Raw genomic sequence first — 26,921 nt, 5'->3', positions numbered from 1 at the left:
CCAACTCTAACTTGTTCTCCCCTTCAAGCCATTTTGGCATGTTACCACAACCAGGGTCTCTGAGGCAGGTTAAAATACTTTTCTGTGCTATTCATATTCAGTAGATGTCAGGACTGTTCTCTAAACATGTGAGGATCTACAACTTCAAGTTATATTTCGTACTCTATTCAAATTTAACTCAGAGTCATGTAAAAGAATTAGAAGTAAAAAGTTCACCCTTTGGAGAGCTCTACTGGGTAAAGCCTTACATATATCCACACATAAATATTTGTATATTCACGCACAGGGTAAACAGCTGTATTGGAAGCATAAATAAACCCAAAGTAAGACATCAGGAGCTAGATACCAGTTCCAGGAGTGGTTAGTGGTCTCTGGGGCCCTCATTTTAAGGATGCCAGATGAGCAGTTTGCTCAGTTGTTAGGAAACTCTTAGGTGGATTAAGAAACTAGGGTTCACTTCATAAATTACTTTTTCCTGTACCCAAGACTCTGCTTGAATTAGCTTGAGAAACTATAGCCCCTTCAAGGGTAAGTATTTGACCGCTGACCTAAAGGCAATGTAATTACTGCATGAGACTAAATACTATGTGGCTTCTCTAACTCGCTTTATACCTTTCAGGATCAGTTCAATAAAATACAGAACCCATAACCAAGGTTTTACACCAGAGGTCTGCAAACGATAGCCTGCAGCCCACAGGCCAAATACAGCCTGCTGCCGGTTTTTGTAAATAAAAATTTATTGGAACACAGCTACACTTACTCGTTTACTTACTGTCTATGGCTGCTTTCATGTAGTAACAGCAGAGGTGAGTAGTTGTGACAGAGACTGAATGGCCCACAAAGCCTAAAATATTTACTATCTGGGCCTTTAAAGAGTGTCGATCTCCGACACTAAAACACAGAGTTCAGTGGGAAGTTTATTTGAAATGTGTTTTTCTTCAGGAGTTTTAGTTACCTATTAAAATTAAGGTTCAGGTGACTCAGTAACTAAACACAAGAGATACCCCTTTTTTCATGAACGATATCTGTGTATTTTATGGATGTAAAGGGAAATTTTCTTTAAAATAAGAAAAAAAAAGAGAAAGACACAGTTGTAAAACTAAAGGCTATTTCTCTGTTTAACATCATACTAAAATTCCATCCATGAAATGAACCAAAACTTATACTTAGATTCTCTCCATATACTAAACAAATTACTTTGGGGATGCTGTTATATCTGGACAAAACGGTATCCAAATTGATGAGACATAAAAAGTACACAAATGAAACTAACACACAGGCAGGGAGTTTGTAAGGGGTGTTACGGTCGCCATCGTCGTAAAGCCAGACCCAAACTGCAACCGTAACAAGCTGTCGTCACAAAGGCAAAAATCTAAGAAAAAAGAAACAATTCACATCAGATTCATAACTCTGACTTGAAGAAAACATTCATCCAAAGGAACAACTGTCTGAAGACTGACCGGCCTACTTAAAGATACTTCAACGCTAATGAAAATCGTTTATATTCCTCTCTTTTCTTGATGATTTTATCCCCTCACACCATTAACCTTTCTTTTAAACATTCTAGCCTCTAATAATTTTCTCATTTGTGGACAGCCTTAGGTTGAGCCTTTTTTCACATACTGGACTCTCTTGTTAAGCAGTGGTGAAACCCCTAACATGGTATATATTCAAAACTTCACGATGAGATGTCTATTTGCACAGTGATCTCACAGCCAAGCAAAGTGCAGCTATCAGGACTTGAGGATGTAGCAAATCATTTCTGTGACAATGGAAAGTGACCTTAGAGCTGAAGAGAGAAAACCCACAGAAATGAATCATCAGATTGGTGTGGGAGATAGTCCTCAAGTCTGTATTTAGCTCTGAATCACTGTCCTTTGTGTTCAACAAGGATTTCTTTAGCACCAACTATGCATACATCAGTACATTTGGTACATATAAACAAGTGATAGGTATTGTCCTCACCCTTTTGGGGTTTATGATTCATAGAAAACTACCAAAGCAGTTAAATATGGTAAAACATTATATGTAGTACAGGAATCCTTTACAAGGAAACCAGAGCTCTGAGAAGGAATATCAGATCCACCTACAGAACATTTTTACAGCATAATTACCATTCTGCTATTTTCCCCACCCTTCTTCTGCTGGTTGTCTCTCTGACACATCTCTGATCTAGGCATTTTCTGTTGAATGAGAATGACCACTTTATTTTAAAGTACAAATGTGAACATTTAATTAGAACAAGAAATCACAACAACCATGAATTCTGAAAAGCTGACAAATGTCACAAATATTCCCAAATCTAAAACAACAATATTTTTGTTTTATTACCTGCCTGATACATCTTATTTTTGGAAACCCACTTTCTTTGATATCCTTTTCACAAGACAGTGTGCTCTTCATAAGACAACGGCATTAGAGAGATTTTGTAATCTTGGAGAAAATCTAGTATTTCCTCTTCCGTGGTTGATCAAAATTTTTATTTCAATAACTTAGAAAAGTTTATTTCAGTTTTATACCATATTTGTAATGACATGCAAACAGTGTAGGTTTGTCAAATTTGGGAAACCCCCTATCAAATTTCATACACGATTTATAAAATTTCAGGACATTTCAAAATTTCTTGAGCAATGCTACTCTTTTTTTTTTTTTTTTAAGACACCAATTGTACTTGAACATTTGTTACTTTTTTTTTTTTTTTTTTTTTTTGGCCTGTTGGGTCTTCGTTTCTGTGCGAGGGCTTTCTCTAGTTGTGGCGAATGCGGGCCACTCTTCATCGTGGTACGCGGGCCTCTCACTATCGCGGCCTCTCTTGTTGCGGAGCACAGGCTCCAGATGCGCAGGCTCAGTAGTTGTGGCTCACGGGCCTAGTTGCTCCACGGCATGTGGGATCTTCCCAGACCAGGGCTCGAACCCGTGTCCCCTGCATTAGCAGGCAGATTCTCAACCACTGCGCCACCAGGGAAGCCCAGCAATGATACTCTTAAATGATAAATCTCAAAGTGTAAATCTTAACTACACTCTGAGTTGCTCACATGTAGTTACAATTGTCCTCCATGTCTTCTTTGCAGTGGCAGATTATGAATTTATGTTATCCTCATTGATATCAGAATCCTGCGGGGCTGCATACATGTGGCTCCCCCCAGTTCTGTTTATAGTACTGCTCTTGTTTGTGCCTTATAAGCACAGGAATTCTGATAAATTCTATCTCTAATGATCCCCATCAAAAAAAGAAAAAGAAAGCCTGGTGCATTTTTAATTATATGTTGAGTATACACCTGAAAGGAGAGAGTTTCTGTTTTGACTAGGAATTCGCTTACGCTTTTGTTCATCTGATGATCTGATCAGCGAGGTTGTTCCCCTGTTGTGAGTCAGCTCAGCTTATTTCACTCACCCACACTGGGCTGCCTGGCCCCTGCATGAATGACCACTTTTGATACCTATTACTAGAGAAAAGGAGTTTTCCTCTCTCTAAGGTATATTGAAATAAAAAGAAAAGTGAAGAACTCAATGGAATGTCACAAATGAATGGCTCATGCATTTAGTTTCTGTCATTAAAACTCAGAAACTAAAGATTTACTTCTACTGGAGTGGATGGATGAAATGGGGATTAATGTAGAACTTGAAACATGTAGAGGTTTACTAGGGCAGCTTCACTTAGAGAGAGAAAGGGAAGGACAAATCTCCCTAACCATGTCTGAAGTTACACCAAGTAGAAAGCACAATTAATTCTATTCACAAAGTAGACTTTGTTGTGCAAGGTCAACTACTACCACTGACAGGTATGATCTTACATGAATGTCAGCCTCCTGGTGCTTCCGTTTCATCATCCACAGCACTGGGGTAACAATTTGGCTCATAAGGTTATTGTACAGATAAACAGCTATTATATGTCTAATGCTGATGGTTATTATTAAAGAAAACTATTGTTACCAAAGGGCTTTCTTGGAGACCTTGACAGGGGAGGGGAAGCGCTGGTAAACTGTATTCATCAAACACTTACTGTGGCTGCCACGTTGATGTTATACTGGTGATCATTCAAGAGTGGCTGCAAAGCCACGGTTCGATTGCAATGTAGATCGTGCAGCGATGTGGCAGCTGCTTCCAGCAAAAAGGCTCCAAAGTAGAAGACGAACACTGTAAAATGGTAAGCGAGATCCTGAAAGAGGGTGGAAAAGGGAGACAGCTACAATGAAAAGAAGAGATTTTTCTTCCGTTCCTTATTTCAAATGAAGTTTATGTTCAGGAAAATTAGAACACTTAAACAGTCTTTAACTGCATTTGCCATTTATTTTGGCTCCCTCAGCAATGTCAAGCTGTTAGAATCCCAGTGAAAATCAACTGACACGTTGTAATTGGCCCAGTGGCAAACCTTCAGATCCACTGAATTTTAGAATAAAATATATAATTTCAGTTTTGATTAAGGTACCATAGAATTCTTATCCTTAAAATTCAAGTAAAATAGCATTTAATTACATCTTGTTAGAGTTATTATATAAATCTATTTTATTATTGTATATTATATAGTTATATAATTATATACACATTTTATAATCATTTTATTTTTGAGCAATTACTATTTTTATCCATTAGATTGTCATCCCATACACTATGGGTCTATGAAACCACTGAATTCAATACCATATCTCCCGATATTCTAAAAAAAAAAAAAAAAAACAAACATATACTTCTACAAAAAGCAGAGGAAATTTTCATACAAAACTCAGTTGTGATTAAGTTATTTATCTCTCGCTGCATTGATGTGACACACAACTCTTAAAATTCACATCGTCTTAGGTGAATTAATATACCATCAACACAACGCTGTGTATTTTTGTTAACAGTTCCTACAGCAGGTACTTACCATTTATTAGTATACACCTTACAATCACCATTTGTTATTTCCATTTGAAGTTTTCATCTTAAAAGGAACGGGAAACGTTTGGTGACATGGCCTGCGACTCTTGGTATGATATGCCTTCTTCACCAGCCTCATCTGATGCCACCCTCTTTCCTCTTGGAATATCAGCCACTCTGGTCTCATCTTGGTCCCTAGAAATCACTCTATATCTCAGGGTTGATACTCTTTATGCATGGTAGCGTTTCTGACCGGAAAGAGGCTTCCCACAACCAATTACTTGAGCCTGTCCCCCAGCCCTCCACACCATCCCCCCCAATAATACCACCTTCCTACTCCTGCTTAATTTTGCCTCCTTCCTCCTTTACAGGAGTCTCATACAGGAGTACCAGAACTGAGCTGTGCTGAAGGCTTTCCCTGTCCAGTCCTGTTTCCTCCCCCTTCCGCTTTCATAGGTGTTACCATCTGATAAACTTCCTACACGCCCAACTCTGTATGGCTTGGGTCATACTATCCAGCTATCTGTACTAGCCTTTGGGTCCTATGCACTCTAGAGTGATGGAGGAAAAGACGTAGTAAGGAACTCATGGCAATGGTGGTGACAATATCACTACATAGGCTCCTGGGGTTCTAAAGTCAGGCATGTAAGTTGTACTGGGGAATTACACGTCTTGGAAAAGCAGCTCCCGGTGTCCTCCTGGGCCATCGGAGAGAAGAAACACTTGATCTTGAGACACCAAGTGACTAAGTATCTGGAACTGCTCATTAAGAATGGAGTTCTGGGCCTCCCTGGTGGCGCAAGTGGTTGAGAGTCCGCCTGCCGATGCAGGGGATGCGGGTTCGTGCCCCGGTCTGGGAGGATCCCATGTGCCGCGGGGCGGCTGGGCCCGTGGGCCATGGCCGCTGAGCCTGCGCGTCCGGAGCCTGCGCGTCTGGAGCCTGTGCTCCGCGACGGGGGAGGCCACAGCAGTGAGAGGCCCGCATACCGCAAAAAAAAAAAAAAAAAAAAAAAAAAGAATGGAGTTCTATCAAAGCCACCAACTCATAAAGTCAGAGCACTGCTTCTTCAGATGGGAAGGGCACATCAGAGATCAAGCTGAGCTGGGCTAGAGGGCACAAGTCTGCTGTGTGAGCAGGTAGTGCAGGCCCCCATGTCACCCACCAGGATGGGACCGCCCTCCTTCCTCAGCCCACACCTATGGCCACATGGGGGAGGGGAGCCCTTAGGTCCAGATGAAGGAGAAAGAAAACACCTGTGCTTTTTCTGATGGCACGCTATGCTGTTGCAAGGTGAAAAGGGACAGCAGCTGCATTACACGTGCATTATAGCCACACTCAGGGTTGGCTTTGAAAGACAGAGGTTAGGGGATATTTTCCGAATGGATGCAACGATGAGTGGTGCAGCATGTCATACACTTTGTTAAGAAAGCAAAGCAGCCCAAGGTAAGAACATACAGAGACTTGTGGTCAGTGGTGAATGGTCTGGCAGGGTAGTCAGGGCCGTGGAGAAAAAAAGGCTACAAGTTTAGAGACAAGGAAGTATGGAGCAGGAAGATGGACATATGGGATTAAGCATACAGTGTGAAGTGTGACCTTTCTGTTACGTGGTCACGCCCACCAGAAGTATCCACCATGGGATGGCATGTAGAGAAAATGACCTGGCCAGCTGATGCAACCAGCCTTTGCCACTAGCTACCCAGTGAGTGGCATTGTGGGTACAAGAACAGAGTGGTCACGGCTGGGAGGAGGAGGCTATGTCAAGGCCCAATAGCACGGACTCCCAACTGCCAAAGCTGACCCAGCTACCGCCTTTTAATGCTGAAACTGCCAGCAACAGAGACTGACTCTGAGACCCTGATATGGCACTATTCACACCTGGTACCAAATTGATGAAACTCAGTTCCTACCTCCCTGGGAGACATAATGGTTCATTCTCAAAAAAAACAGACACTCATTCTGAGTATGGATTTGCTTTTCTTCCCTGCAGAACCTCAGCCTCCAAGACTATCCAGGGACTTACAGAATGCCTGATTTATAGGCATCTACTCAACACAGCATCTGACCAAGGGACCAACTTCTCAGCAGAGGAGTGGGAATGGGCCCACGACGATGAGTTGTCTTGTATGCTGCACCATCTAGAACTCGCTGGCCTGAGAGCACGACAGGATGGCTGGCTGAAGGCACACCTGGAGGCACTACCCTGTGAGGATGTGTGGCCATCTTTCGGAATGTGATAGACATGGTGAAAAAGAGTTTTCAATATGGTGGTGTGTCCTCATTGGAAGAGTGAGAACCAAGGGGGGAAGGAGTTTCTTCTCTTATGGTCATCACTCCCACTGACCTGATGAAAGACTGTGACTGCTGTCCCCACAACTCTGGGCTCTGCATGACCAGAGGTCCTGGTCCCCAGGGCATGTACTCTTGCTAGAGGATACAGCAAGCATCCCATTGCACTATGAGCTATGGCTGCTGCCTGTGTACGTTGGATTCTTTGTGCTCAGGGATCAAAAGGCAAGAGGAGGCGTCACCATCTTGACAAGAGAAGGTAGGGTTGCTGACACACAGGAGGGCAGGAAGGAGTCTATGTGGAATTCGGGTGATCTACTTGGGGCCCTGTTAGAACTCTCTTGCCCAACTGCGACTAAAATGGAGAACTGCAGCAATACTGACCTGAAAGGATAAAGTTACCAGGGGGCTTACACTCTCTCACGAGGGAGGGTTTGCATTACACCACCAGGTAAACCTCGGAGACCAGCAGACCTGAGTGCTGAACAAGGGGAGTTTAAAATGGTCAGTGGAGGGGGGAGGTGACCAAGACCAGCTGTGGCTCTGAGACCAACTCCAGTCAGAGGGGCTGCAGTTTGTCCCTCTAGCCTCCCTCTTTTAAGTTCTGCTTCAGGAAGACAGGCACACTGGAACCCCGGAGGAGCGAGGCCCCAAACACGTATGGAGAAGTGGAACCACATGGTGCAAGCAGAGGTCTGGAGCATCCACGGCACACGCTGCACACGTGTCCCTTCCAGAAAGAACCTGAGTTCTGCTGCGAGGAGCATGGTTAGCTGACAGCTTTGGCTTCGGTGGATTTGAGATCTGCTGCTGTGTGTGAACTAAGGTCACATTCTTCCTGGGCCGTCCTCAGCCAGTGATGGCCCAGAGCAGATACTGGTGCCTGGCCACTCTCCCCCAACACAAGAGTCTTAAAGGGAAGGCTGTGCTCTGGAGCTTCTCACTAATTTGGCCAAGACTTTATCACTCTCTAAGACTTTTCTGCTTTATCCTACAGCCTCCCTCTTTTGCAGGTGTTATCTCCTCCCCTTTCCCTCAAAAAAAAAAAAAAAAAAAAAAAAAAAAAACTCTTATACTTCTAAATCCATCTTAGAGTCTGCCTCCCAGTGGCCCAGAGAGGATATGTACACTCTTCTTATTCCCTTCTTGGCCATTAACATAATTGTAATTGTTCTGTCAGTTGTGTAATCGTTTCCTCACTGCCACTGTCTACTCCAACAAACTCTTTGAGAGCCACCACCAGGCCTGTCTTGTACACCATTGTATTTCTAGGTCTTAACATAGGATCAAGCATATACTAGGTGCTCATTAAATATCCCCCACCACTGGAGAGCTACACCCACATTTATATTTGGCCACCCTGGACATCTTATTCTAATTCCTGCTATGTGTGGGATGTGTGCATGAAGGTCTTCCTCACTCACAATTTCACTCATTGTTTTGGACAATGCAGATTATTTGCTCTAAGCCAGAGGTTCTCAAAGGTTAGTGTGTATCAGAAGCACCTGAAGAGCTTGTTAAAACACAGACTACTGGGCACCAACCCCAGAGTTTCTGACTCTATGTGTCTGGGTGGAATCTGAGAATCTGCATTCTTAACAAGTTCCCAGGCGATGTTGGTGCTGCAGGGCAGGGACCACCCTTTATGGACCACCTGTCCGAAGCCCTTGGCCCTCCCCCGTTAGCAGAGGACCCCATCCCCTTTCTGAGTCTCCGTCACATGCTCTTGCTTTTCTGCCAATCTTCCCAACACCAATCTTCCCTGCACCCCAGAGTGCAGCTCACCTGTCGTCACCTCAAGTAAACTCAGCCTCAAGCATGCCTTGAATATTTTCAGCAGCAGGTAACTCTTTCCCACATTCTTATCTCCAGCCCATGTTCTGCTTCTCAGCTCAAGGTCAAACTTTCACTAACTATTAAAAAAAAAAAAAAAAAAAAGGCCATGCTGTATATAGGGGGATCTTGTTTTACACAATGGCAGCATGAAAAAGGGACAACAGTCATGCTGAGCTGTAGTTTTCTCATTTGTAAAAATGAGGACAACGATCATTTTCTGTAAGGTCAAATAGGTAAATGAATGTGGGGACAGAAAACATAGCTCAGGACATTTTAAAAATATTAAGTGATTTCCACACTAGGCAGATGGTCACGTGTGCCAGCTACACTTTTGGGGAAGAAAGGGAAGAAACATGTTTAATTGTACAAGGCCCTTTTTTTTTTTTGGTATCTTTTATTTCTCTAATATATATCTTTCCTTAACACTCCATCTTCCAAAAAGGGGAAAATAAATATGACATCTGTTTAAAGTTAGGTGAAATGGTATTATTGCCAGTCCATATAAAAACAATGAAGAAAAAGCATCTCAAAATTAAAATCTGCTGCTTTCCTCAAATTAGAAGGGGGCAAGTTTTTAGCACTTAATATATGTTATTACATATCATATTTTTATCTCACCATTTACACCAACAGTAGAAAGCTTGGGAAAAAATATTGAGGACATCAGCCATGAATACTAATTTAATCTCATGATCAATAAAAACTAGAAGCTATACATACTGTAGGTAATATCTCACAATGAATACTTAGAGAAAACAAATTCTTTATCAACACGCATTCTTCCTTCATGCACGGCATACAGGCGACATTAAACTGTTATCACGGGGTGGGTGTGGAGCAATAATTTTTTGAGCAATTAATGTCAAACAATTCCAGAATGCAGCAATTAAAAATTGCTACCATCTGGTGACAACTCCATGGCTCATAAATGTACCTGGCTGAGAGTATACAAGATAAATTTAAAAATCTATCAAAAGCAGCCATGCGGTCGAAAATGACTAAGTATGTAGAAAATCACAAAGTATGTCCACCGTATGACAAGATCGGTATAACAACCACTGTACTGTGTCCTGTGCGTCGCTGTCCCCGTTTTTCCCTCAGTAAGAGTGGACTACTCCAGCTAGAAAGCTGTAAGATAAACTTTGCAGGTGACCTACGGAACAGATTGGCAGTTTCAATTGTCCCTTTCATAAAGTGGTTTAATTAAAAAAAAAAAAACCAACGTTTTATTGCCTGAACATCAGATACAATGCTACAAATTGGAAAGAAATACAAATTTAGAAAACCTAATTAAACCTAATAAATTTAGGAAACCTAATAGTAATGCTTATACTCAATACCGAAGATAAGACTCAATGTAAGCAAAAGGAAAGAAGAGGGCATGGACGTATGTCTAATAAAACCAGGAGTGATACTGGAAAAATATTTAAACATTGGTAAGGCGTGTGCATCAACCAGTTAGACAGAACGCTGAGCGCTGCAGGATCCTGGAGACTCACTACTTTTCCAGATATTAACTCTTTAGTTGCTGGGCTATTAGGAGGTCCAGGAAGGTCTCAAAGAAAGGGCCAGGGTGAGAGAGAGCACAGCACTTAGGAAGAGGCAGTCGATTGGGGAAATGGCTATGTATTAACCAGTACCAAAGTACCAGTAGGGCTATACTACTACTGGTACATACTGGCCAAATACCATCTTCAAGCCTGATATTAAAAGAGCCTGGTGGCACTCACCAACATTAGGGATTGAGTGATTCATTCATGCGTTATTTTAGGAAAGCCAGGCATTTAGAAGAAGGAGATTAAGCATCTATTTGTCACTTAAATAGGGATTTTTGATCTTCGTCACTTGAGTAATTATTAGAAATATTTTCTCATCGTTAATGAGAAATCAAGGCAAAAATGCAGAAATACGTTGTATCAGCAACCTAAGAAATAGGACTTTCAAAGTTTCAAACTGCAAGCCTCAGCGTGTTCAAGGACTTATGATGATTACTGATCACTTACTATAAATCAGACACAAAGCTGAGCACTTTATACTACATGAATTCCATTATTCCTTGACAGCATCTGGTGAGGTTGGTATTATTATTACTGTTTTTACAGAGGAAGAAATGAGGTTCAATATGTTGCCCAAGGCTACATGGTTAGTAAGCAAACCAGACGAATCTCAAAGCCTGTGCATTACTATAACCACCACACTACACTCTTCCTCCTTAGCTTTACACTAACCCGTGCCATCTGCCCCGGGCTGACTGAATGGACAGCCACATGTGCTTAGACTTCACTGCTGATAACATTTGGGATGATGGTTCTCTTTATGGTCTACAAATAAGACAAGAACAAATATTTTCCTTGCTGCTGAATAAAGTACTACCACACCGGAAAGGAACATATGTAAAGCCCGACTAAAGGTCTGATTTAAGCTCCTAACCACCAAAGTGTGAAGGAAACCTAATGGTGGTTCTTCATGAACTTCATTAAAGCACTGTCCACCATGCACTGGAATTCATGCTCCACTGGGGACCATTTTGAGACAGTCCAAGAGAATGAAGAACCACGAACATGAAAGAGGCTCCCTATCTTATATGAGAAAAAGGGAAAGTAAGTTGACCCAATTTAATGGTGTCATAATTTTTAAAACAGTGTCGATCGGAAATTCATTTCTTAAAACGTATCAATTCTTGCTAGTCTAGGACAGGCATGGAAAATAAATATAAAATATCCCCTTTCCTTTTCTAAGTATTTGGAGAGTAAAATACAGAGCTACTTGTTTTCTGAAAAGAATATATGTATTTAATCTCTGAAGCAGGAATCAATGGAAAATCTTAAGATGTATGGCACAGCATCCATGTCCCAAAGGCATCTGTTCAATAGTTCGATAACTGCAATGTGATTCATTTGTCGTATGAATTAAAACAGTCTTTGCGGAAAGGTCATCTAACTCATAAAGGAATAACAGAGAGATGGCTCAGCTCTGTCACCACAGGAACTGAACAAGCTGGGACCCTGCTGTCCAGCAAGGCCGGCCACATGGCAGCACAGCAGCCTCGGTGCTCTGACCTTTTCTCTCCCACTAGAGGCAACAGATAGAACAGGGCATCAGCATTTCAGGACAGAATGAGATATTTATAAGTTTCTCACATTTTCCTGAAAGAGACTTAACTACCCCTTACCAGGAAGTTCCAGTTGGCATTAATCTGAGTCACCACGCCAGAGAGGAACACGCCCAGGAAGAGGAGGGAACAGACGAAAGCCGTCACAGACACGAACATGACCCATCCTTGCAGCAGAGGTAGAGGAACATTGGAGGAGGCGACCAGGATCCACACGAGTCCCCCAAACACCTAAAGGGAAAACGAAACACGGGAATAGGTTTGGGCCATAGAACTGAACAAGCTTGCATCAGGCTTACCACCACCTTTGCTCCCGCCCAAGACTCCTGCACGTGTTCCTGCAGCCCAGCCAGCGACTTGTCTCTATCTCTACTGGAGAGCTTTCTTCTCTCAGGTGCAGGCCAGCACTTCTACTCTGGGACCTGATCTGACTCCACGCCTATTTCTGCACCTGCCTTCCTGTTGGACTCTCATCCTCAGCCTATGACCAGGCTCAGTATTCTTTCACCATCTAAAGGTATTTTCCTTTAAAAGAACTTGAAAAAGAATAGATACGTGTATACGTATAACTGAATCACTTTGCTGTACACCTGAAACTAACACAACACTGTTAATCAACTGTGCTCCAATATAAAATAAAAATTAAAAAAATAAATAAAGGAAAGTATTTTCTGTTGATCCTGCTGCCTCTCTAACTACTGCCCTCTCTGAGGGTTTCCCTTTTCAGACACCATGTTTACAAATTCATCTTTGCTGGGCCTCCACCTCCTCTCCTTCCTGTTACTCTTCAAACCACTGTCCACTGGCTTCTGCTCTCACCATTTCTCAGAGAGGCTATTAACAAAGATCAGCCATAACTTCCTAACTTGTCACTTCTAATGGCCACGTTTCAGTCCTTATCATGACCTATTTGTACAGGTGAGATTATTGCCTACATATAGAATAGCAGCTATTGTACATGACAGTAAACAATAAAATCTTCCATCATGTAGTGACACTCTTCTATGTACTGGGCATGAGAAGAGATACTTGAGATATTCACAGATCTAACAGTCAACAAATACCTACTGTTGGGCGTTGTGCCAGGTGCTAGGAATAAAACGGTAAACAATGGTCTCGACCATCACATAATTCACAGTCTCTTACAGAAAAGAGAAAATTAAGCAAGTCACTAAAACGCTGCTTCACACAAGTCACAATTGGGCAAACACTGGGCAAAGTCCACACAATGAGGGCTCTAAATCCACATTTGAAAAGTCAGGAAACACTCCCTAGAAGCAACAACCCAAAGGACAGGGCCAGGGAGAGCAGCAGAGGGCAAAGAAGGCTGTTCCAGGGCAGGGGGGTGAGTCTTAAGATGGTTTGGGGAAGCTGAGAAACAGCCTGGCAGAGCTGAACGGCAGAGCTCAGGGTGACAGGAACAGCGGGCACCATGTGCAGAATGGCCAGAGGTGTGAGCTGGACACGCCGCTGTGGGGGGTCCTGAAGGTCAGGTCAAGGAGAGGAACTTCACCCAAGGGCAATGGGAAGCCTCAGATCACCTTGAGCAGGAATGAGCATGATCAGGTTTGTATTTAGGAGGTTCTCTCTGGCTGGAGTGTGACAATGGGTTGGAGGGGAACAGGCGAAGGACTGAGGGACCACAGCGGAGACTGTCACAATAACAGTGTAAAGTAGACTCAAGGAGCTGAGGACAGACAGAAGTGAGTGGCTCAGAGAGAAACTGTGAAGTAGATGTGAGGGTGGTTGGTGGCTGATCAGATGTGGGACATGACAGCAAAAGAACAGATAAGGAAAATACCCAGATTTCTGGCTGGGACAGCTGGGAGTGAGTGAGAAGACACAGGAGGAGAAGTGGTTAGGGGTGAAGACAGGCAGTTTTACGAACCTGACAGCAACAGCCTCGTCCATACTACCACTAGAGAGATAAAGGCTACACACCCTCTGCATGGCATTCCAGGACCTTTATGAGCAAACCTGCCTTTTGCATACTTGTCTCTTGCCACTAAACCCCTCACATCTCACATTATAGAAAAAGAAATGAACAGTCCGGAGACAAAGCTCTTTCACATCTGAGTGGCCTGACAGATGCTGGCCCAGAACGTCATTCCCTCCCCATGTGTATCTGAGAAACTCCCATGCACAGCTCTTCCTGAAGTGCACATCAACCTAAAGGTCCTTCCTGAGCTCCACCCCAGGCTCAGGCCCCCCCTCTGCCCTCTGGGCAAGCTCCCTACTATGGATTTGTTACGTTGATGGGAAACACTGTAATTGATGCCCCTGGCTTTCAGTCCAACTGAACTATTAGATCTTCTTGGCAGCATGCTGCCTTCTAATGGCTTGCATCCCATGTCATTTATTAATCTACATAATAATTCTTTCCTAACTCTCAGTCAGGCACTGTGCTACAATTGGCAACACAAAAACCTAGGCTATGGTACACCTGCCTGGAGACACCGACAGGCAAATGGGAATCAATTCCCCCCGGCCCCCAGCCTCGCACACAATATAGGCAATATCATAGAAGCAGGTACGCCTGGCATATGGAAGGCGCTCAGATATTTGCTGAGTGAACAAACTCCTAGTTCCCATATGGGAACAGTTGGAGCACCAAATATTAAAAACCAATAATCATGTGACTCTTGCTAGATAATATCCAAACTGTGTAAGTCACTAAAAGTTAAAAATACAAGTATTAATTTGTTTCTTTAAAAAAGGCCTATACAGGGCCTCCCTGGTGGCGCAGTGGTTGAGAGTCCGCCTGCCGATGCAGGGGACACGGGTTCGTGCCCCTATCCCGGAAGATCCCACATGCCGCGGAGCGGCTGGGCCCGCGAGCCATGGCCGCGGGGCCTGTGTGTCCGGAGCCTGTGCTCCGCAGCGGGAGAGGCCACAGCAGTGAGAGGCCCGCGTACAGCAAAAAAAAAAAAAAAAAAAAAGCCTATACAATTCATTAGTACTTTGAAAAACATTTTGGAAAGCCTAATAAATTATCACTTGAGCAATGATAACAGAAGCACCAATCTAATAAATTGATAGTAGTGGTGGTATATCTCAAGTCCTTATTCCAAATCAAATATGAACAATCAACCCAGAAAGTTTTAGGAAGGAAATCTAAGTCATGGGTAATAATGCATATTTTAAAAAAATGTAACCACAACCTTATCAGTAGCTATGAAAGAAACAGTGTCCCTGGTCAAAGATTCTATACTCTTTCTTTCATACTGTTTAATAAATATTTGAAGGTGATAAGATCTTCCATTTTTTCTTTTTTTCTCTGCCTCTTCTTGGTAGACTTTTCTTACTCTCCCATCACAAATAAGCTACATTAAATACTGTTTAAGAACTATACATCATTATTACATATCTATTAATTCAAGAATCATTTATTGAAACTCTAGGTGCCAGTATAAAGAATAATAAAGAACAATTGGCCACAGTTTATTAGGGACAGGCAGACTCAGATAGATAAGCATAATTATATGACATCGAGATTATGATAATTTCACACCTCTGAAGAAGAGGCTATATGATCCCTTGGAATTAAACATAACATGTAATAAACCTGGACTGGACCCCAAACTGGTCAGCCTCAAATCTGCTGCCAGGCACTGCAGAAGGACACTGAGAAAAAAAAAAAAAAAAAAAAAGGCAAGGTTCTATCTCCAGGAGCTCTAATAAGGGAGAAATAGACACCATCATATCTGATTCAGGAGCAGATTGTGGCGAGTGCTATAAAAAGGGCTCAACACTGTGTGCTCAGAGAGGCTGCGAGAGGGAAGAAGAAACAGAACAGGAGGAATCTAGACGGTAGGCAGGGGAGGCAGCTTTTGTTTTGTTTTTTTAACATCTTTATTGGAGTATAATTGCTTTACAATGGTGTGTTAGTTTCTGCTTTCTATCAAAGTGAATCAGCTGTACGTATACATGTATCCCCATATCTCCTCCCTCTTGTGTCTCCCTCCCACCCTCCGTATCCCACCCCTCTAGGTGGTCACAAAGCACCGAGCTGATCTCCCTGTGCTATGCGGCTGCTTCCCACTAGCTATCTGTTTTACGTTTGGTAGTGTATATATATCCATGCCACTCTCTCACTTTGTCCCAGCTTACCCTTCCCCCTCCCCATATCCTCAAGTCCATTCTCTAGTAGGTCTGTGGTCTTTATTCCCATCTTACCCCTAGGTTCTTCATGAACTTTTATTTATTTATTTTTTTGAAGCAGGCTTTCAAGGCAGACGAGGGCTGTGACAGCGGATGCTAATGTGAAACAGTAGAGATGAACTCTTCTTGTCGGACTCAAAACTACAGCCCTTCCCAAACCTCAAAGGCTTGGAAAGGGAACTAAGTGTGTATATGAAAAGAGAACAGACTTGCTTCCCCATTTGTGGTGTGTGTGTGTGTGGCTGGAAAGGGGGCAGGGGAGGCAGGAAGGTGTATGGATGCCTCCCCCACCCCAAATACACACACACACACACTACATCCCTAGATCAGAGATGCCGTGAAATACAGATTTAAGTCGTCCTTACCACAGGAGCTTTGGAACATGGAGGATGGCCCAGAGAAGAGAAATAATCCCACGCTGCAGAGCCGCCTTCCTCGTTGCAAGACTGTCACAGCGGTGAATGGGTCCCTAGGGCCTTGACACAGTGATTTCTCCTTACTTCACGATAAGCTACCTTTGCTTTTGGCCAAGAGCTACCTTTTCTCCTGAGCTTCCCAATCTAGCTCCAACTTTAAAAACTGAGCTTTTAATAACATTACCAATGCTTAGTGTATTCCCTTCACCTAATTCTGCACATTACGAAGCTCAGAGTATTTACCACTCATGTTCATTATCAGCATCCCTGTTCAGTGGTAGCCTGTTTTTAGAAGTGAAACGCAGAGCACAAAAATGGTTAAAATCTGAGGGAAAATAGTGGATAACGTTTCGTAGCAACTGCAGAGTGCACACACCCTGAAGAAGGCTGGAATTCCTGTTCAGCCACGGTGAACTGAATCCACATTCTGACCCCTTGTCTATCACGGCCTTCCACCACTCTCTGGTGTCCTAAAAAGTCTGATAATTACACACAAAACTCCCAAATGCACCACCTTTTGAAATTTTGTAAGGAACCAAGTCAGGGCTCATGACTTTGAATCTCAAGCTCTGACAAAAAGACAACCCAACTTCCAGGTAATGCAAAGGCAAACACGTCTTCAAGTAGGTATCAGTCTTCCCCTGTGACCCCTCACCTCCTGAGCTCAAATTTAGGTGAACCTGGCACACACCTCAAGTGCTCAAATATATCCCGAGTTGCCGTGATTAAGTTGCTACCCATTCCAAAACCCACGGGTCTCCTTTGTGGCTTACTGTAGCGTATGCTCATCCCTTCAGTTTGGCTCCTGCAGGGCGGAAGGGTGTACCTTGGCTGAAGCCTTCCCATAAGAAAGCCATGGAAGTATTATTCATCCACACATCACACCGAACTGAACCCTCAGAGCTGGAGCTAAAACATGTTTTCACTAGAAACTGTGGACTGGCATAAATATGTAACCCCATGGGAAACCACGGTCTTGAGCAAGCAGCGATTCTGGCCGCGTGGATTACAGACTTCTCAGATTGAGTCCTATTTGGATGGTCTTCCTATGTCCCCAAAGGATTCCTTTTGCAAACACCCTTTTTCTTTTCAAATGTCACTTATTTCCTAATGGCGTGCTTTTAAAACATGCCCTCCGACATCTTGGCTAATAATTTTCAAACCACTTGGACACCTTCATCTTAGTATACTCTTATTATTCACTAAGTAAACAGGCCAATTCCTACTCTGACCTATTTTCAGTCAGCGTTTGGAATGAAACCAGGGAAAGGTAAGTGAAGCTGAAGGTATAAAGGACTGGTTAGACTGCCCTAAGGAGAAACATTTCAATACTTAGAACTTTCTGTGTATAACATAATGACCCTCTCTTTCCAATTCTCCTACTGCTTACATATTGGGCTTTTCATCACTTTAAATCAGTGAGGACGAACAAATCAGAAAGACTAGAGGAAAAAATGTCTCCCAACCTGGCTTACAGAGTTAATCTGAGTAAGAGGTCGAAGCTGGTGAGGGTAACAGAAATACGAGCTAGCGTTTATCTAGGTCTTGTGTTCAAGCACTATTCTAAGGGTTTTATTTGTACCAATTTAATCCTCTGAGATTAACACTGAGAGATTAAACACTGAGGGCTAAGTACTACTATTATTACCATTTTATAGAGAAGTTAATCAAGGTAGAGAGCCATTAATAAATTGCTCTAAGTTATACAGTTAATAAATGTTAGACCTGGGATTTGAACCCGGCAACTGGCTACCAGAGCTTATGCTCTTAACATTATGTTAGTTCGTCCCCATCAAAGTTTCGTGTTTATTCTAGAGCAGGGTTTCTATGCTTTTGCCATGGATTGGCTTGGGGCAGGGGCAGGGTTGATTCTCCAAAATCATATCAAATTGGGTAGATAAGTGCATATACATTTTTCTGAGGCCACAGTCTACAATATTCATCAGAATCACAAAGGGGTTTGTGGCCCTCCAAAAGTTCAGAATACCTTATCTTCTTGATAACCCCTCCTGTTTCAGTGGGTGCTACAAATGAAACAATAGGATTAAAGGGTGTCAAACATGCTCAGAGTATTTATCTTCTAGTGAATAGATTACCTATAACTCCATTTTACACACAACTTGTATTCCAAAGAACGTTTTTAAGTGGGAACATACTTCAGTCAACAGATACAAGAGCTGATAGATGTGTTTACAAGGCAGCCCATAAAAGTGTAAAGTCACTCATGATGTGACTGCAGTCCAGTGGTTACAGCACTGGTGAATACTCCTGCCTGCCTCTCCGAGCTCACCCTCTCCCCTGCAATGCTCCTTTCCCTGCCACCCTGTCTCTGCACTGCAGCCTCTGTCCCTCATCCTCTGCACACAGTGTGTCTATTACACTGGTCCATGCTTCTGCTCAGCATGCTGCCATCAGAATTTTCGCTGGATAACTAAACTCCAGTACTATGTCTTCCAGAAAGACTTCTCTGGCTGGATGCCATCTCTTGGTGCTTCCATGGCTACCAAGCTGATATTAATCTTAAAATGGAAAGCCCATATTATAAGGGAGAAGTACGCTCTGGCCCTTTTTTATTCTTATTTATAGTTTCCCTTGATTTTTAAAATCCTCTTTTCATGTTTATAGGTAACTAGTTATCACCTAGGTTAAAAATGTTCACGCGTGCCCATGCTTCAGTATCAACAAGGACTGTACAAGTCATTGCCTCTTTTCTTTCTTTTTACCTTACTTCTTCTGAAAGCTATTATACAAAAGCTAGGAATGTCATCTATGGCGACTACGAAAGGGCATGGCCCTTTTCATATAAAATAGGACACAGGAAATTCAGGTCAAACTTTAAACTCCTGGAGAGGAGTCATGACATTTTAAAAGTTGGGCAATAATAAATACTGAAGAGGGTGTGGAGAAAAAGGAACCCTCCTCACTGTTGGTGGGAATGTAAATTCGTATAAGCACTATGGAGAACAATATGGAGGTTCTTTAAAAAAAATAAATAGAGCTACAAAAAATCCAGCAATCCCACTCCTGGGCATATATCCAGAGAAAAGATACATAATACATAATGCATAATTCGAAAAGATATATGCACCCCGATGTTCATACCAGCACTATTTACAATAGCTAAGACATGGAAGCCACCTGTGTCCACTGACAGATGAATGGATAAAGAAGATGTAGTATATACACACATGGAATATTACTCAGCCATAAAAAAGAATGAAATAATGCCATCTGCAGCAACATGGATGGACCCAGAGATTATCATACTAAGTGAGGTAAGCCAGACAAAGACAAATATTATATGATACAGCTTATACGTCTAATCTAAAAATGATACAAATGAACTTATTTACAAAACAGAAATAGACTCACAGAAATAGAATATAAACTTATGTTTACCAAAGGGGAAAGGCAGAGGGATAAATTAGGAGTTTGGGATTAAAATATATACACATTGTATATAAAATAGAGAACCTGGGCTTCCCGGGTGGCACAGTGGTTGCAGGTCCGCCTGCCAATGCAGAGGACTTGGGTTCGTGCCCCGGTCCAGGAAGATCCCACATGCCGCGGAGCGGCTGGGCCCATGAGCCGTGGCTGCTGAGCCTGCGCGTCCGGAGCCTGTGCTCCGCAATGGGAGAGGCCACAACAGTGAGAGGCCCGCGTATAGCAAAAAATAAAAAAATAGAGAACCAGCAAGGACCTACTGTATAGCAGAGGGAACTATACTCAGTGTCATGTAATAACATATAATGGAAGAGAATGTAAAAAAAAGAATACATATATACATACATATATATGTATAATTGAATCTGCTGTAAATGAATGAACTCTGCTGTACATGTGAAACTAACACAACACTGCAAATCAACTATATTTCAATAAAAAGTTAAAAAATAAAATAAAATGCTAGAAGAAAAAAAAAAGTTGGGCAAGATTTAAGAGGGCGTACTCCAAAGCTGCTCTTCCCGGCTCCAGTCAGTTTCTCTAGAATATTTTCACACTGTTCAGTTTGTCCTACAGAACAATCACACAGCATTTGTTAAGTACTGAACGTGCATGGTATTGGCTACACCTGCCTGGTTCCTGTCCCATGTCATTACACAGTCTTTCCTATTCAGCTATATCAATGCAGATATGCCACATCCATGGCTCCTACCACCAGGTACGACATTTCTATCAGGCGCCACAAGACAAATCTCCTCTCCTTAACCTTCTGCTTTGGAGCTCAAGGTCAAGGTTTTCAACAACTTGGTTTGAAGTTTTCCATGTTTCAGTTCTTTCTATTTCTTACGGAACTGCCAGCCAGGGAAAATGATTGCTGAAAATAATCTTTGGCAGGGGCACTTTTTTCCTTATGAAGTTTTAAAGACTTTTTTTCACATGGATGGAGATTTTTAACCCAGACGCAAAGTAAAAAGTTTACCTATAGAATTAAAACCCCTTTGAAGCAGGGAAAACATACCCACAGATGGCCCCTCTTCACCACTGCAGACACACAATGTCCCTTTGCAACCGAAATCTATTTTCTGGGTGAGAAGAGAGAACTCTATGCAGCTGAACACTTACGTGTTAGTCCATCTACAGTCAAAGCTGCAGGTTGAAAATAACCTGAAATCCCTTCCATAGAATTATCTGCATGACTGCACATGCCTGCTGCACAGCCCCTCCTTCCCCATCATCCTTTCATTAACATTTTGTTTTTCTGGCGTAAGTCCTCTGTGTTACATCTTATACTTAAGTTTGGTCTACGATCATTTCAGGCCATGTCAAAACTTTACACATGCGGTTGACCTTCTAAATATCACCTCTGTGCCTCTTCTCTGCTTCTTTTCTTTGTCCTGCTTCTAGTTCTCAACACCCCTCATCCAAAGCACTGCAATAAGCCCTTTGGCTGATCTTCCTGCCTTCAATCTCTCTGCTTCATAAGCAAACTTATTACTCAAAGATTTCTGCAAGTCTGATCAAGTTATCCCTGTCCTTCAGCAGCTCCCCATCACAGACAAAAACAAATGCTATGCCTTGGCCTATCGTTTCTCAGCAAACCACACCTTGAACCCTACCTGATCTTTTTCCTCCACCTGCCACCTTCCCATAAGTCATGTAGAAAAACACACACAGAAAAACACCAACCATTGCCAGAACTTCATACCATGGTCTTTCTTGTCTCTGGGGTTTGCACATGCCCTTGTTTCTACCTGGAATTCTCTTTCCCACTTTTGTCTAATGAACCTCTACTCATCATTTCAGGCTAAATTCAAATGTCACCATCCCATTAAAGCTGCCTGTCCTGGCCTTCCCAGTGGCCAGATGTACTCCACCCTGTTTTTCAATAGTACTTTTCATAAACCAATTTATTATTATTATTTTTTTGTGGTACACGGGCCTCTCACTGCTGTGGCCTCTCCCGTTGCAGAGCACAGGCTCCAGACGCGCAGGCTCAGTGGCCATGGCTCATGGGCCCAGCCGCGCCGCGGCATGTGGGATCTTCCCGGACCAGGGCACGAACCCGCATCCCCTGTATCGGCAGGCGGACTCTCAACCACTGCGCCACCAGGGAAGCCCATAAACCAATTTTATCACTTCAAATGCAGCACTGTAATTCTTTCTTGGATTTATACTTTACTGTATAGGACTTTCTTTTAAGGGCAGGAGTTATGTTAATTATCCTATTTCCAGGGCATAAGATAAGGCCTGATGCATAGCAGGTTATTAATTATTTGTTGAAAAGATGAAAATGATTGTCGCATCCAAAACACTGCAGTTAGAAGCCTGTGAATAAGAGTCCTAGACCATCTCCCATAAAGAGAAATGTTCAGGAATATCATGGGGGATGTAGACAGTTTCCTAAATACTGAAACTGTGAAACACACTGAATTCAATAATGACCTTTATTCTTTTCCATGTTTAATACTGTTACTTCCAACCTTCTTGTGCATAATACTCATTGAGGACAAGGACCAGAAATAGCTTGTTTAGCCCAATAGCACAGATGTTCCAATGTCATTTTCTTATAATACACCTGCCTGGAAAGTGCTTTAGCTATAGTTCACTTTCCACTGTTGTGTCTTTATTCCCTGAATGGTGGTTATCTTGGGGGCTTATCCTCTCAACTAGGTTATAAGCTCTTTCAAGCGAGGCAGAGTGTAAATATCTTTGTTCCCAGAATAGTGTCTGGCGCCCAACAGGTATTCAATAAACACCTGATGAATGACTTACAAAACATTAATTCAGGAAACACTGGATCAAAACATTAGATTTTGAAAATGATAACTTTTGAAGGCAATGTTTTCCATCTTAAACTAAAAGGTTTCACTTTGCAAAACTAACTTAGTATTAAACTCTTCATAGCAAGCACATATTGGTAAGTATAGCTGAGTGCAAAAACCCAGAGGTAGACAACTTAGGTGTCTAGCAGTACAACATACCTGTCTCAAGAAAACCACACCATGCATGTGAAGTTGCAATATCTCCACCTATAAAGCCAGTGCTATAAACTACTTTACCTGGTGTTTGGAGGCTGGCAATATCTGTATCTTTTGAATTATCTCCCCAACAAATGCCGGACACTTGAGAGATTGTGAATGTGGTACAACAAGGCAAATTGAAACTAAATTATTGAGCAAAGTTACTGGTTAGTGCGAGAAGTGAATTCCAAGATCATGGTTTCATTAGCTTAGTCAACTATAGATAGCCCAGCATCTTTGTCAGATGCAGTTTTCAGGTGTTCAGTTTTAGACAGCAATGGGACATAAAGAAATTGCAAGGACAAATGGATTCTATAGAAAGTCAAAATTAAGGAGTTTGGGCATATTCAGAAACACTGGCAGAGGCTAAAACAAAGGGGTCCCCAGAAAGGACATCACCCAGAGCTTAGAACTGCTTCTGGTGAATTCTCACGTTTAATTTAGAGAGAAATTTCTGAAGAGGAGCCATGGGAGACTGAACAATTTCAAGGGATCAGAAAATTAGAGGGATATTAAGAAATCCGGGACCAAAGTGCTTCAAAAGTGTCTACTTTGCTTATATCTGCCCATCTCCTCCGTGTGGATGTTCTAGGTAGAGAGAGGGGACCAAGGTGGCCTCCACCTCTGCTCTCTTAAAGCACATGATCCAATAGCTCTAAGTGGCACAGCAGGATGAGGGCCAAGAAGGAGCTATAGTGTGGCTCTCATGTGGTCTCTTGTTTCTCTAAGGTCACCAGTTTCACTGGAATATTCTGGGCCTTTTATTTTTTGCAGGTTGGGTTGGGAAGGAAGGAGGTTGATATCAAGTAAAAGGTAATGGAGGCCTATGATTGAAACCTATCGAGATATTTGGCCAAAAACAGTGAAAATTAAACGGAAATGGCTTTCAGAAGTGATGCTGTTCTATCTAGATAAGGATCCTAGAAGTGTTCTGGGGCTAAGAAGCCAGAGGAAATGAAGAGACGAGAGGAAGGGATTGGATACTTCTGTGAGCCTGGGGTTTCCCCTGGGATGGGGAGTGGCAGAAGTTCTAGCAGAGGGAGAGGATTCACATTTGCAAGAGAGCTGTCTTGTCCACAGAGCCCCGAAAAGGCCTCCCTTGGTGGTTCCCAGACATGACCGTACATTAGAACCTCCGGGGAGCTTTTTAAAAAACCTAATGGACTCGGATGCTCCCCCAGAGAGTCTGATTTAATTAGTCTGGCCTAGCCACAGTATTTTAAAAACCTGCCCAAGCAATTAAGTATAGCAGGAGTTGAGAACTAACCAATGGGCTAGATAAATAAAGAGATATGGGGGTGGGAGGGAGGAAATAGAATAAACCACTTTCCGCTTTTTTTCTCAGAATTAGGTGGAGTTTCCAAAAGTGTCACATGGTCACCGGTGGCTCTTGAGATGGCATCTGATTTGCTAGCACATGGCTAGGCCTTCTTTGCATATATATACATATATGTATGTCACATTTTTTACATATGTACACATATATGTAAACATATAAGTATCTATTTGAATAAATATTAGAAAAATACGACCAGTATATCAAATTTGAGAATTCATGTTTTTATTGCTTAGGATGAGGCTAAGGTAAGGTACTGAAGCTCAGAAAGTGAATGCATTTAAAGTGCACAATCTGTAAATTCTAGAACAGGTGAATATGGCAGGCAAAAACTTCTAACAGAGGTAGGCAAACAACTGGAGTCTGAGGAACACGGAACTAAGGGAGCCCAGAACCTATAAAATCTTTCTTCCCAGGCTTCACTGGTCTTAGGCCGTCTCCCTCCCCACAGTGGGGCTGCCCACCCAAGGCCACCCTCTCCCCGCTCTTCTCACCTGGATGCCCGCACCTCAGCCCAAGCATTCAGTTGCTTCCGAACTGGGATCAGACTCAAACCAGTTTCTCCTAGCCTCGCAGTCACGATCCGATTACTGATGTCATAGCCTGTAACTCACTTGTCTCCTTTTTCAGATTCAAATCTGAGCTAAACTTAACTTAGGGTGCCTTAGCATAATAGGGCGGAAAACCAATTGTCACAAGGCGTTCCAGCCCCACAAGCACAAAAGTGAAACCGAAGCGACCCAAATCCAGGTTATGCAAACTCAAAGGTGTGGGTGAGGGGGACGATATGAAAACCCCAAACCGAGCAAAGCCAGCCTGCAGGCAAGTCACTGACTGGCAAACGTTTCACTCTGTATTTGCCATTCTCATGGCACGATGCAACCTCAGGTTGCCCAATTTATATTTGCACATTTTCCCCAGTGAGCTTCACAACCTCCCAACTCCATTAAAGTGCCTTTTAAAAAGTTCACGTCTGCAGCCCAAGAAGCCTGCACGACAGGCCGGGTGACCAGTGCGCTGAGAGGGTTTGGAGTTGCAAAGGTAGACTCGGAAGGGAGAAGGCGCACACGCAGGCGGCGAGGAGCTTGACAGCCACGTTTGTACTTTTACCCTACCATTCTCAGCCCACTTGATTAGACACTGCCCAGGGCACCGTATGGGCTTCACCTTTTCCCTGTCCTGCCCCCTGAGCCCTGCTTCTCTCCCCAATCCAAAGGGCGCTCATAATGGCAAAAGGTAAAAAAAAAAAAAAAGCCCACGTCTTCTAGCCCTCCTCCTCCTCTTCCTGGTACCTCCTGCCCCCTCTTTGCACATCCTGGCGGCCTCCTGGTCACCCGGTCGTTGGTTCCACCTTGCAGCACCCAACAAAATGGCAGGTAGCATCGGGCGAGGCCGAGAGCGCCGGCACCCGCTCCAGCCCAGCGCGGCCCCCGGCCAAACCGCCGGGGGTCTCTGACAGTACCCCAACTCCAAAGAGCCTTCTCCTCTCAAAGTCCCCAATCCTCGGCCCCGCGGGGCCTCCTGCTCGCTCTCCCGGGACCATTTCTGTCGCCAGCGGAGGAGCAGGTGCCAGCGTAACAGGTGCCAGGCGAGAGGGCCAGGGCTGTGGCGCCGTCGCCCGGGTGCGGGCTGCGCTGGGCATCGGGAGGACCCCGGGAGGGGCGCAGGAGAAGGCCACGCCGGGGGGACGGGAGCTGGGGGCCGCGCAGAAGGACGCAGCCTGGGGGCGGGATGCCGCTGCTAGTTCTCGCCACCCGGGGCGCGACCCTCGCCCAGGCTGCCCCACTTACAATCTCCAGGCAGACGAAGGCGCCCGAGTAGGTCCGCAGGATGGCGGGGCCGGCGGGCAGGGTGACCCGTGGCGCCGGGAAGGACACGGCGGGGTTCGGGGGCGGCGGGACGGGCGCTCCGCCGGCCGACATGCTGCCGCTGTCGCTACTGCGTCTCCGCGCGCCGCCGCCACCTCCCTCCGCCCGCCTCCGCCTGCCTCCGCCTCCCGGGCTCCCGCCGCCGCTGCCGCCGCCGCCGCTGCTCGGGTCCGCGGGCTCCGGGAGCGCCGCCCGGGAGGGGGGCGTGGCAGCGCTGTCCTCGGCCAGGCGGGGCCCCGCCCCGTCACGTGGGCCCAGGTGAGCGCACCTACGCCCCGGCGCCCGCGCGGGTCACGTGCACAGGTGCGGCGGCCACCTGGCCCGGTTTTTCCTGCTCTGCTCTTCTGGTGCCCTTTGCCGGCCAGCGGCCAGCGCTCCTGGAGCGTCTCGACGCCCGGCTCACCGCTTCTCTCTTTATTTGTTCCTTCTTTCCCTCCCCTGGTTTCCACCTATTCTCTTCCACCTGTCCTCCCCGCAACTCTCACAGCTCCCATACCCTACTTCCCTCAATTTAACTGCAAGACTGGTCTTGGAGCTGTGACTCAGAAGGTGAAATCAAGGTCATCAGTCACACCTAAAAAGTG

The 26,921-nt window shown here is 44.0% G+C and overlaps 1 protein-coding gene across 1 annotated transcript; it reads right to left on the bottom strand.

Moving 5' to 3' along the window:
* Positions 1-1,300: 1,300 nt before the first annotated feature.
* Positions 1,301-26,391, bottom strand: MAL2 (mal, T cell differentiation protein 2). Its single transcript, XM_060116481.1, has 4 exons — positions 26,260-26,391; positions 12,153-12,323; positions 4,004-4,159; positions 1,301-1,372 (listed from the first exon to the last, which is right to left on the bottom strand). The coding sequence occupies exons 1-4, from the start codon at positions 26,389-26,391 to the stop codon at positions 1,301-1,303; spliced, it is 531 nt and encodes a 176-aa protein (XP_059972464.1).
* Positions 26,392-26,921: the final 530 nt, after the last annotated feature.

This window comes from Mesoplodon densirostris, chromosome 13, assembly GCF_025265405.1.
Source record: "Mesoplodon densirostris isolate mMesDen1 chromosome 13, mMesDen1 primary haplotype, whole genome shotgun sequence".
Lineage (NCBI taxonomy): Eukaryota > Metazoa > Chordata > Mammalia > Artiodactyla > Ziphiidae > Mesoplodon > Mesoplodon densirostris.
This window is presented reverse-complemented; position numbering and strand designations above follow the sequence as displayed.

Excerpts from the sequence above, each read along its gene's own strand:
- MAL2 (XM_060116481.1), bottom strand. The coding sequence starts at position 26,391 with ATGTCGGCCGGCGGAGCGCCCGTCCCGCCGCCCCCGAACCCCGCCGTG. Across the intron at positions 12,324-26,259 it reads CCTTCGTCTGCCTGGAGATT|GTGTTTGGGGGACTCGTGTG; the intron begins GTAAGTGGGGCA and ends TTTTCCCTTTAG. Across the intron at positions 4,160-12,152 it reads ATGCCAACTGGAACTTCCTG|GATCTCGCTTACCATTTTAC; the intron begins GTAAGGGGTAGT and ends ACCCTCTTTCAG.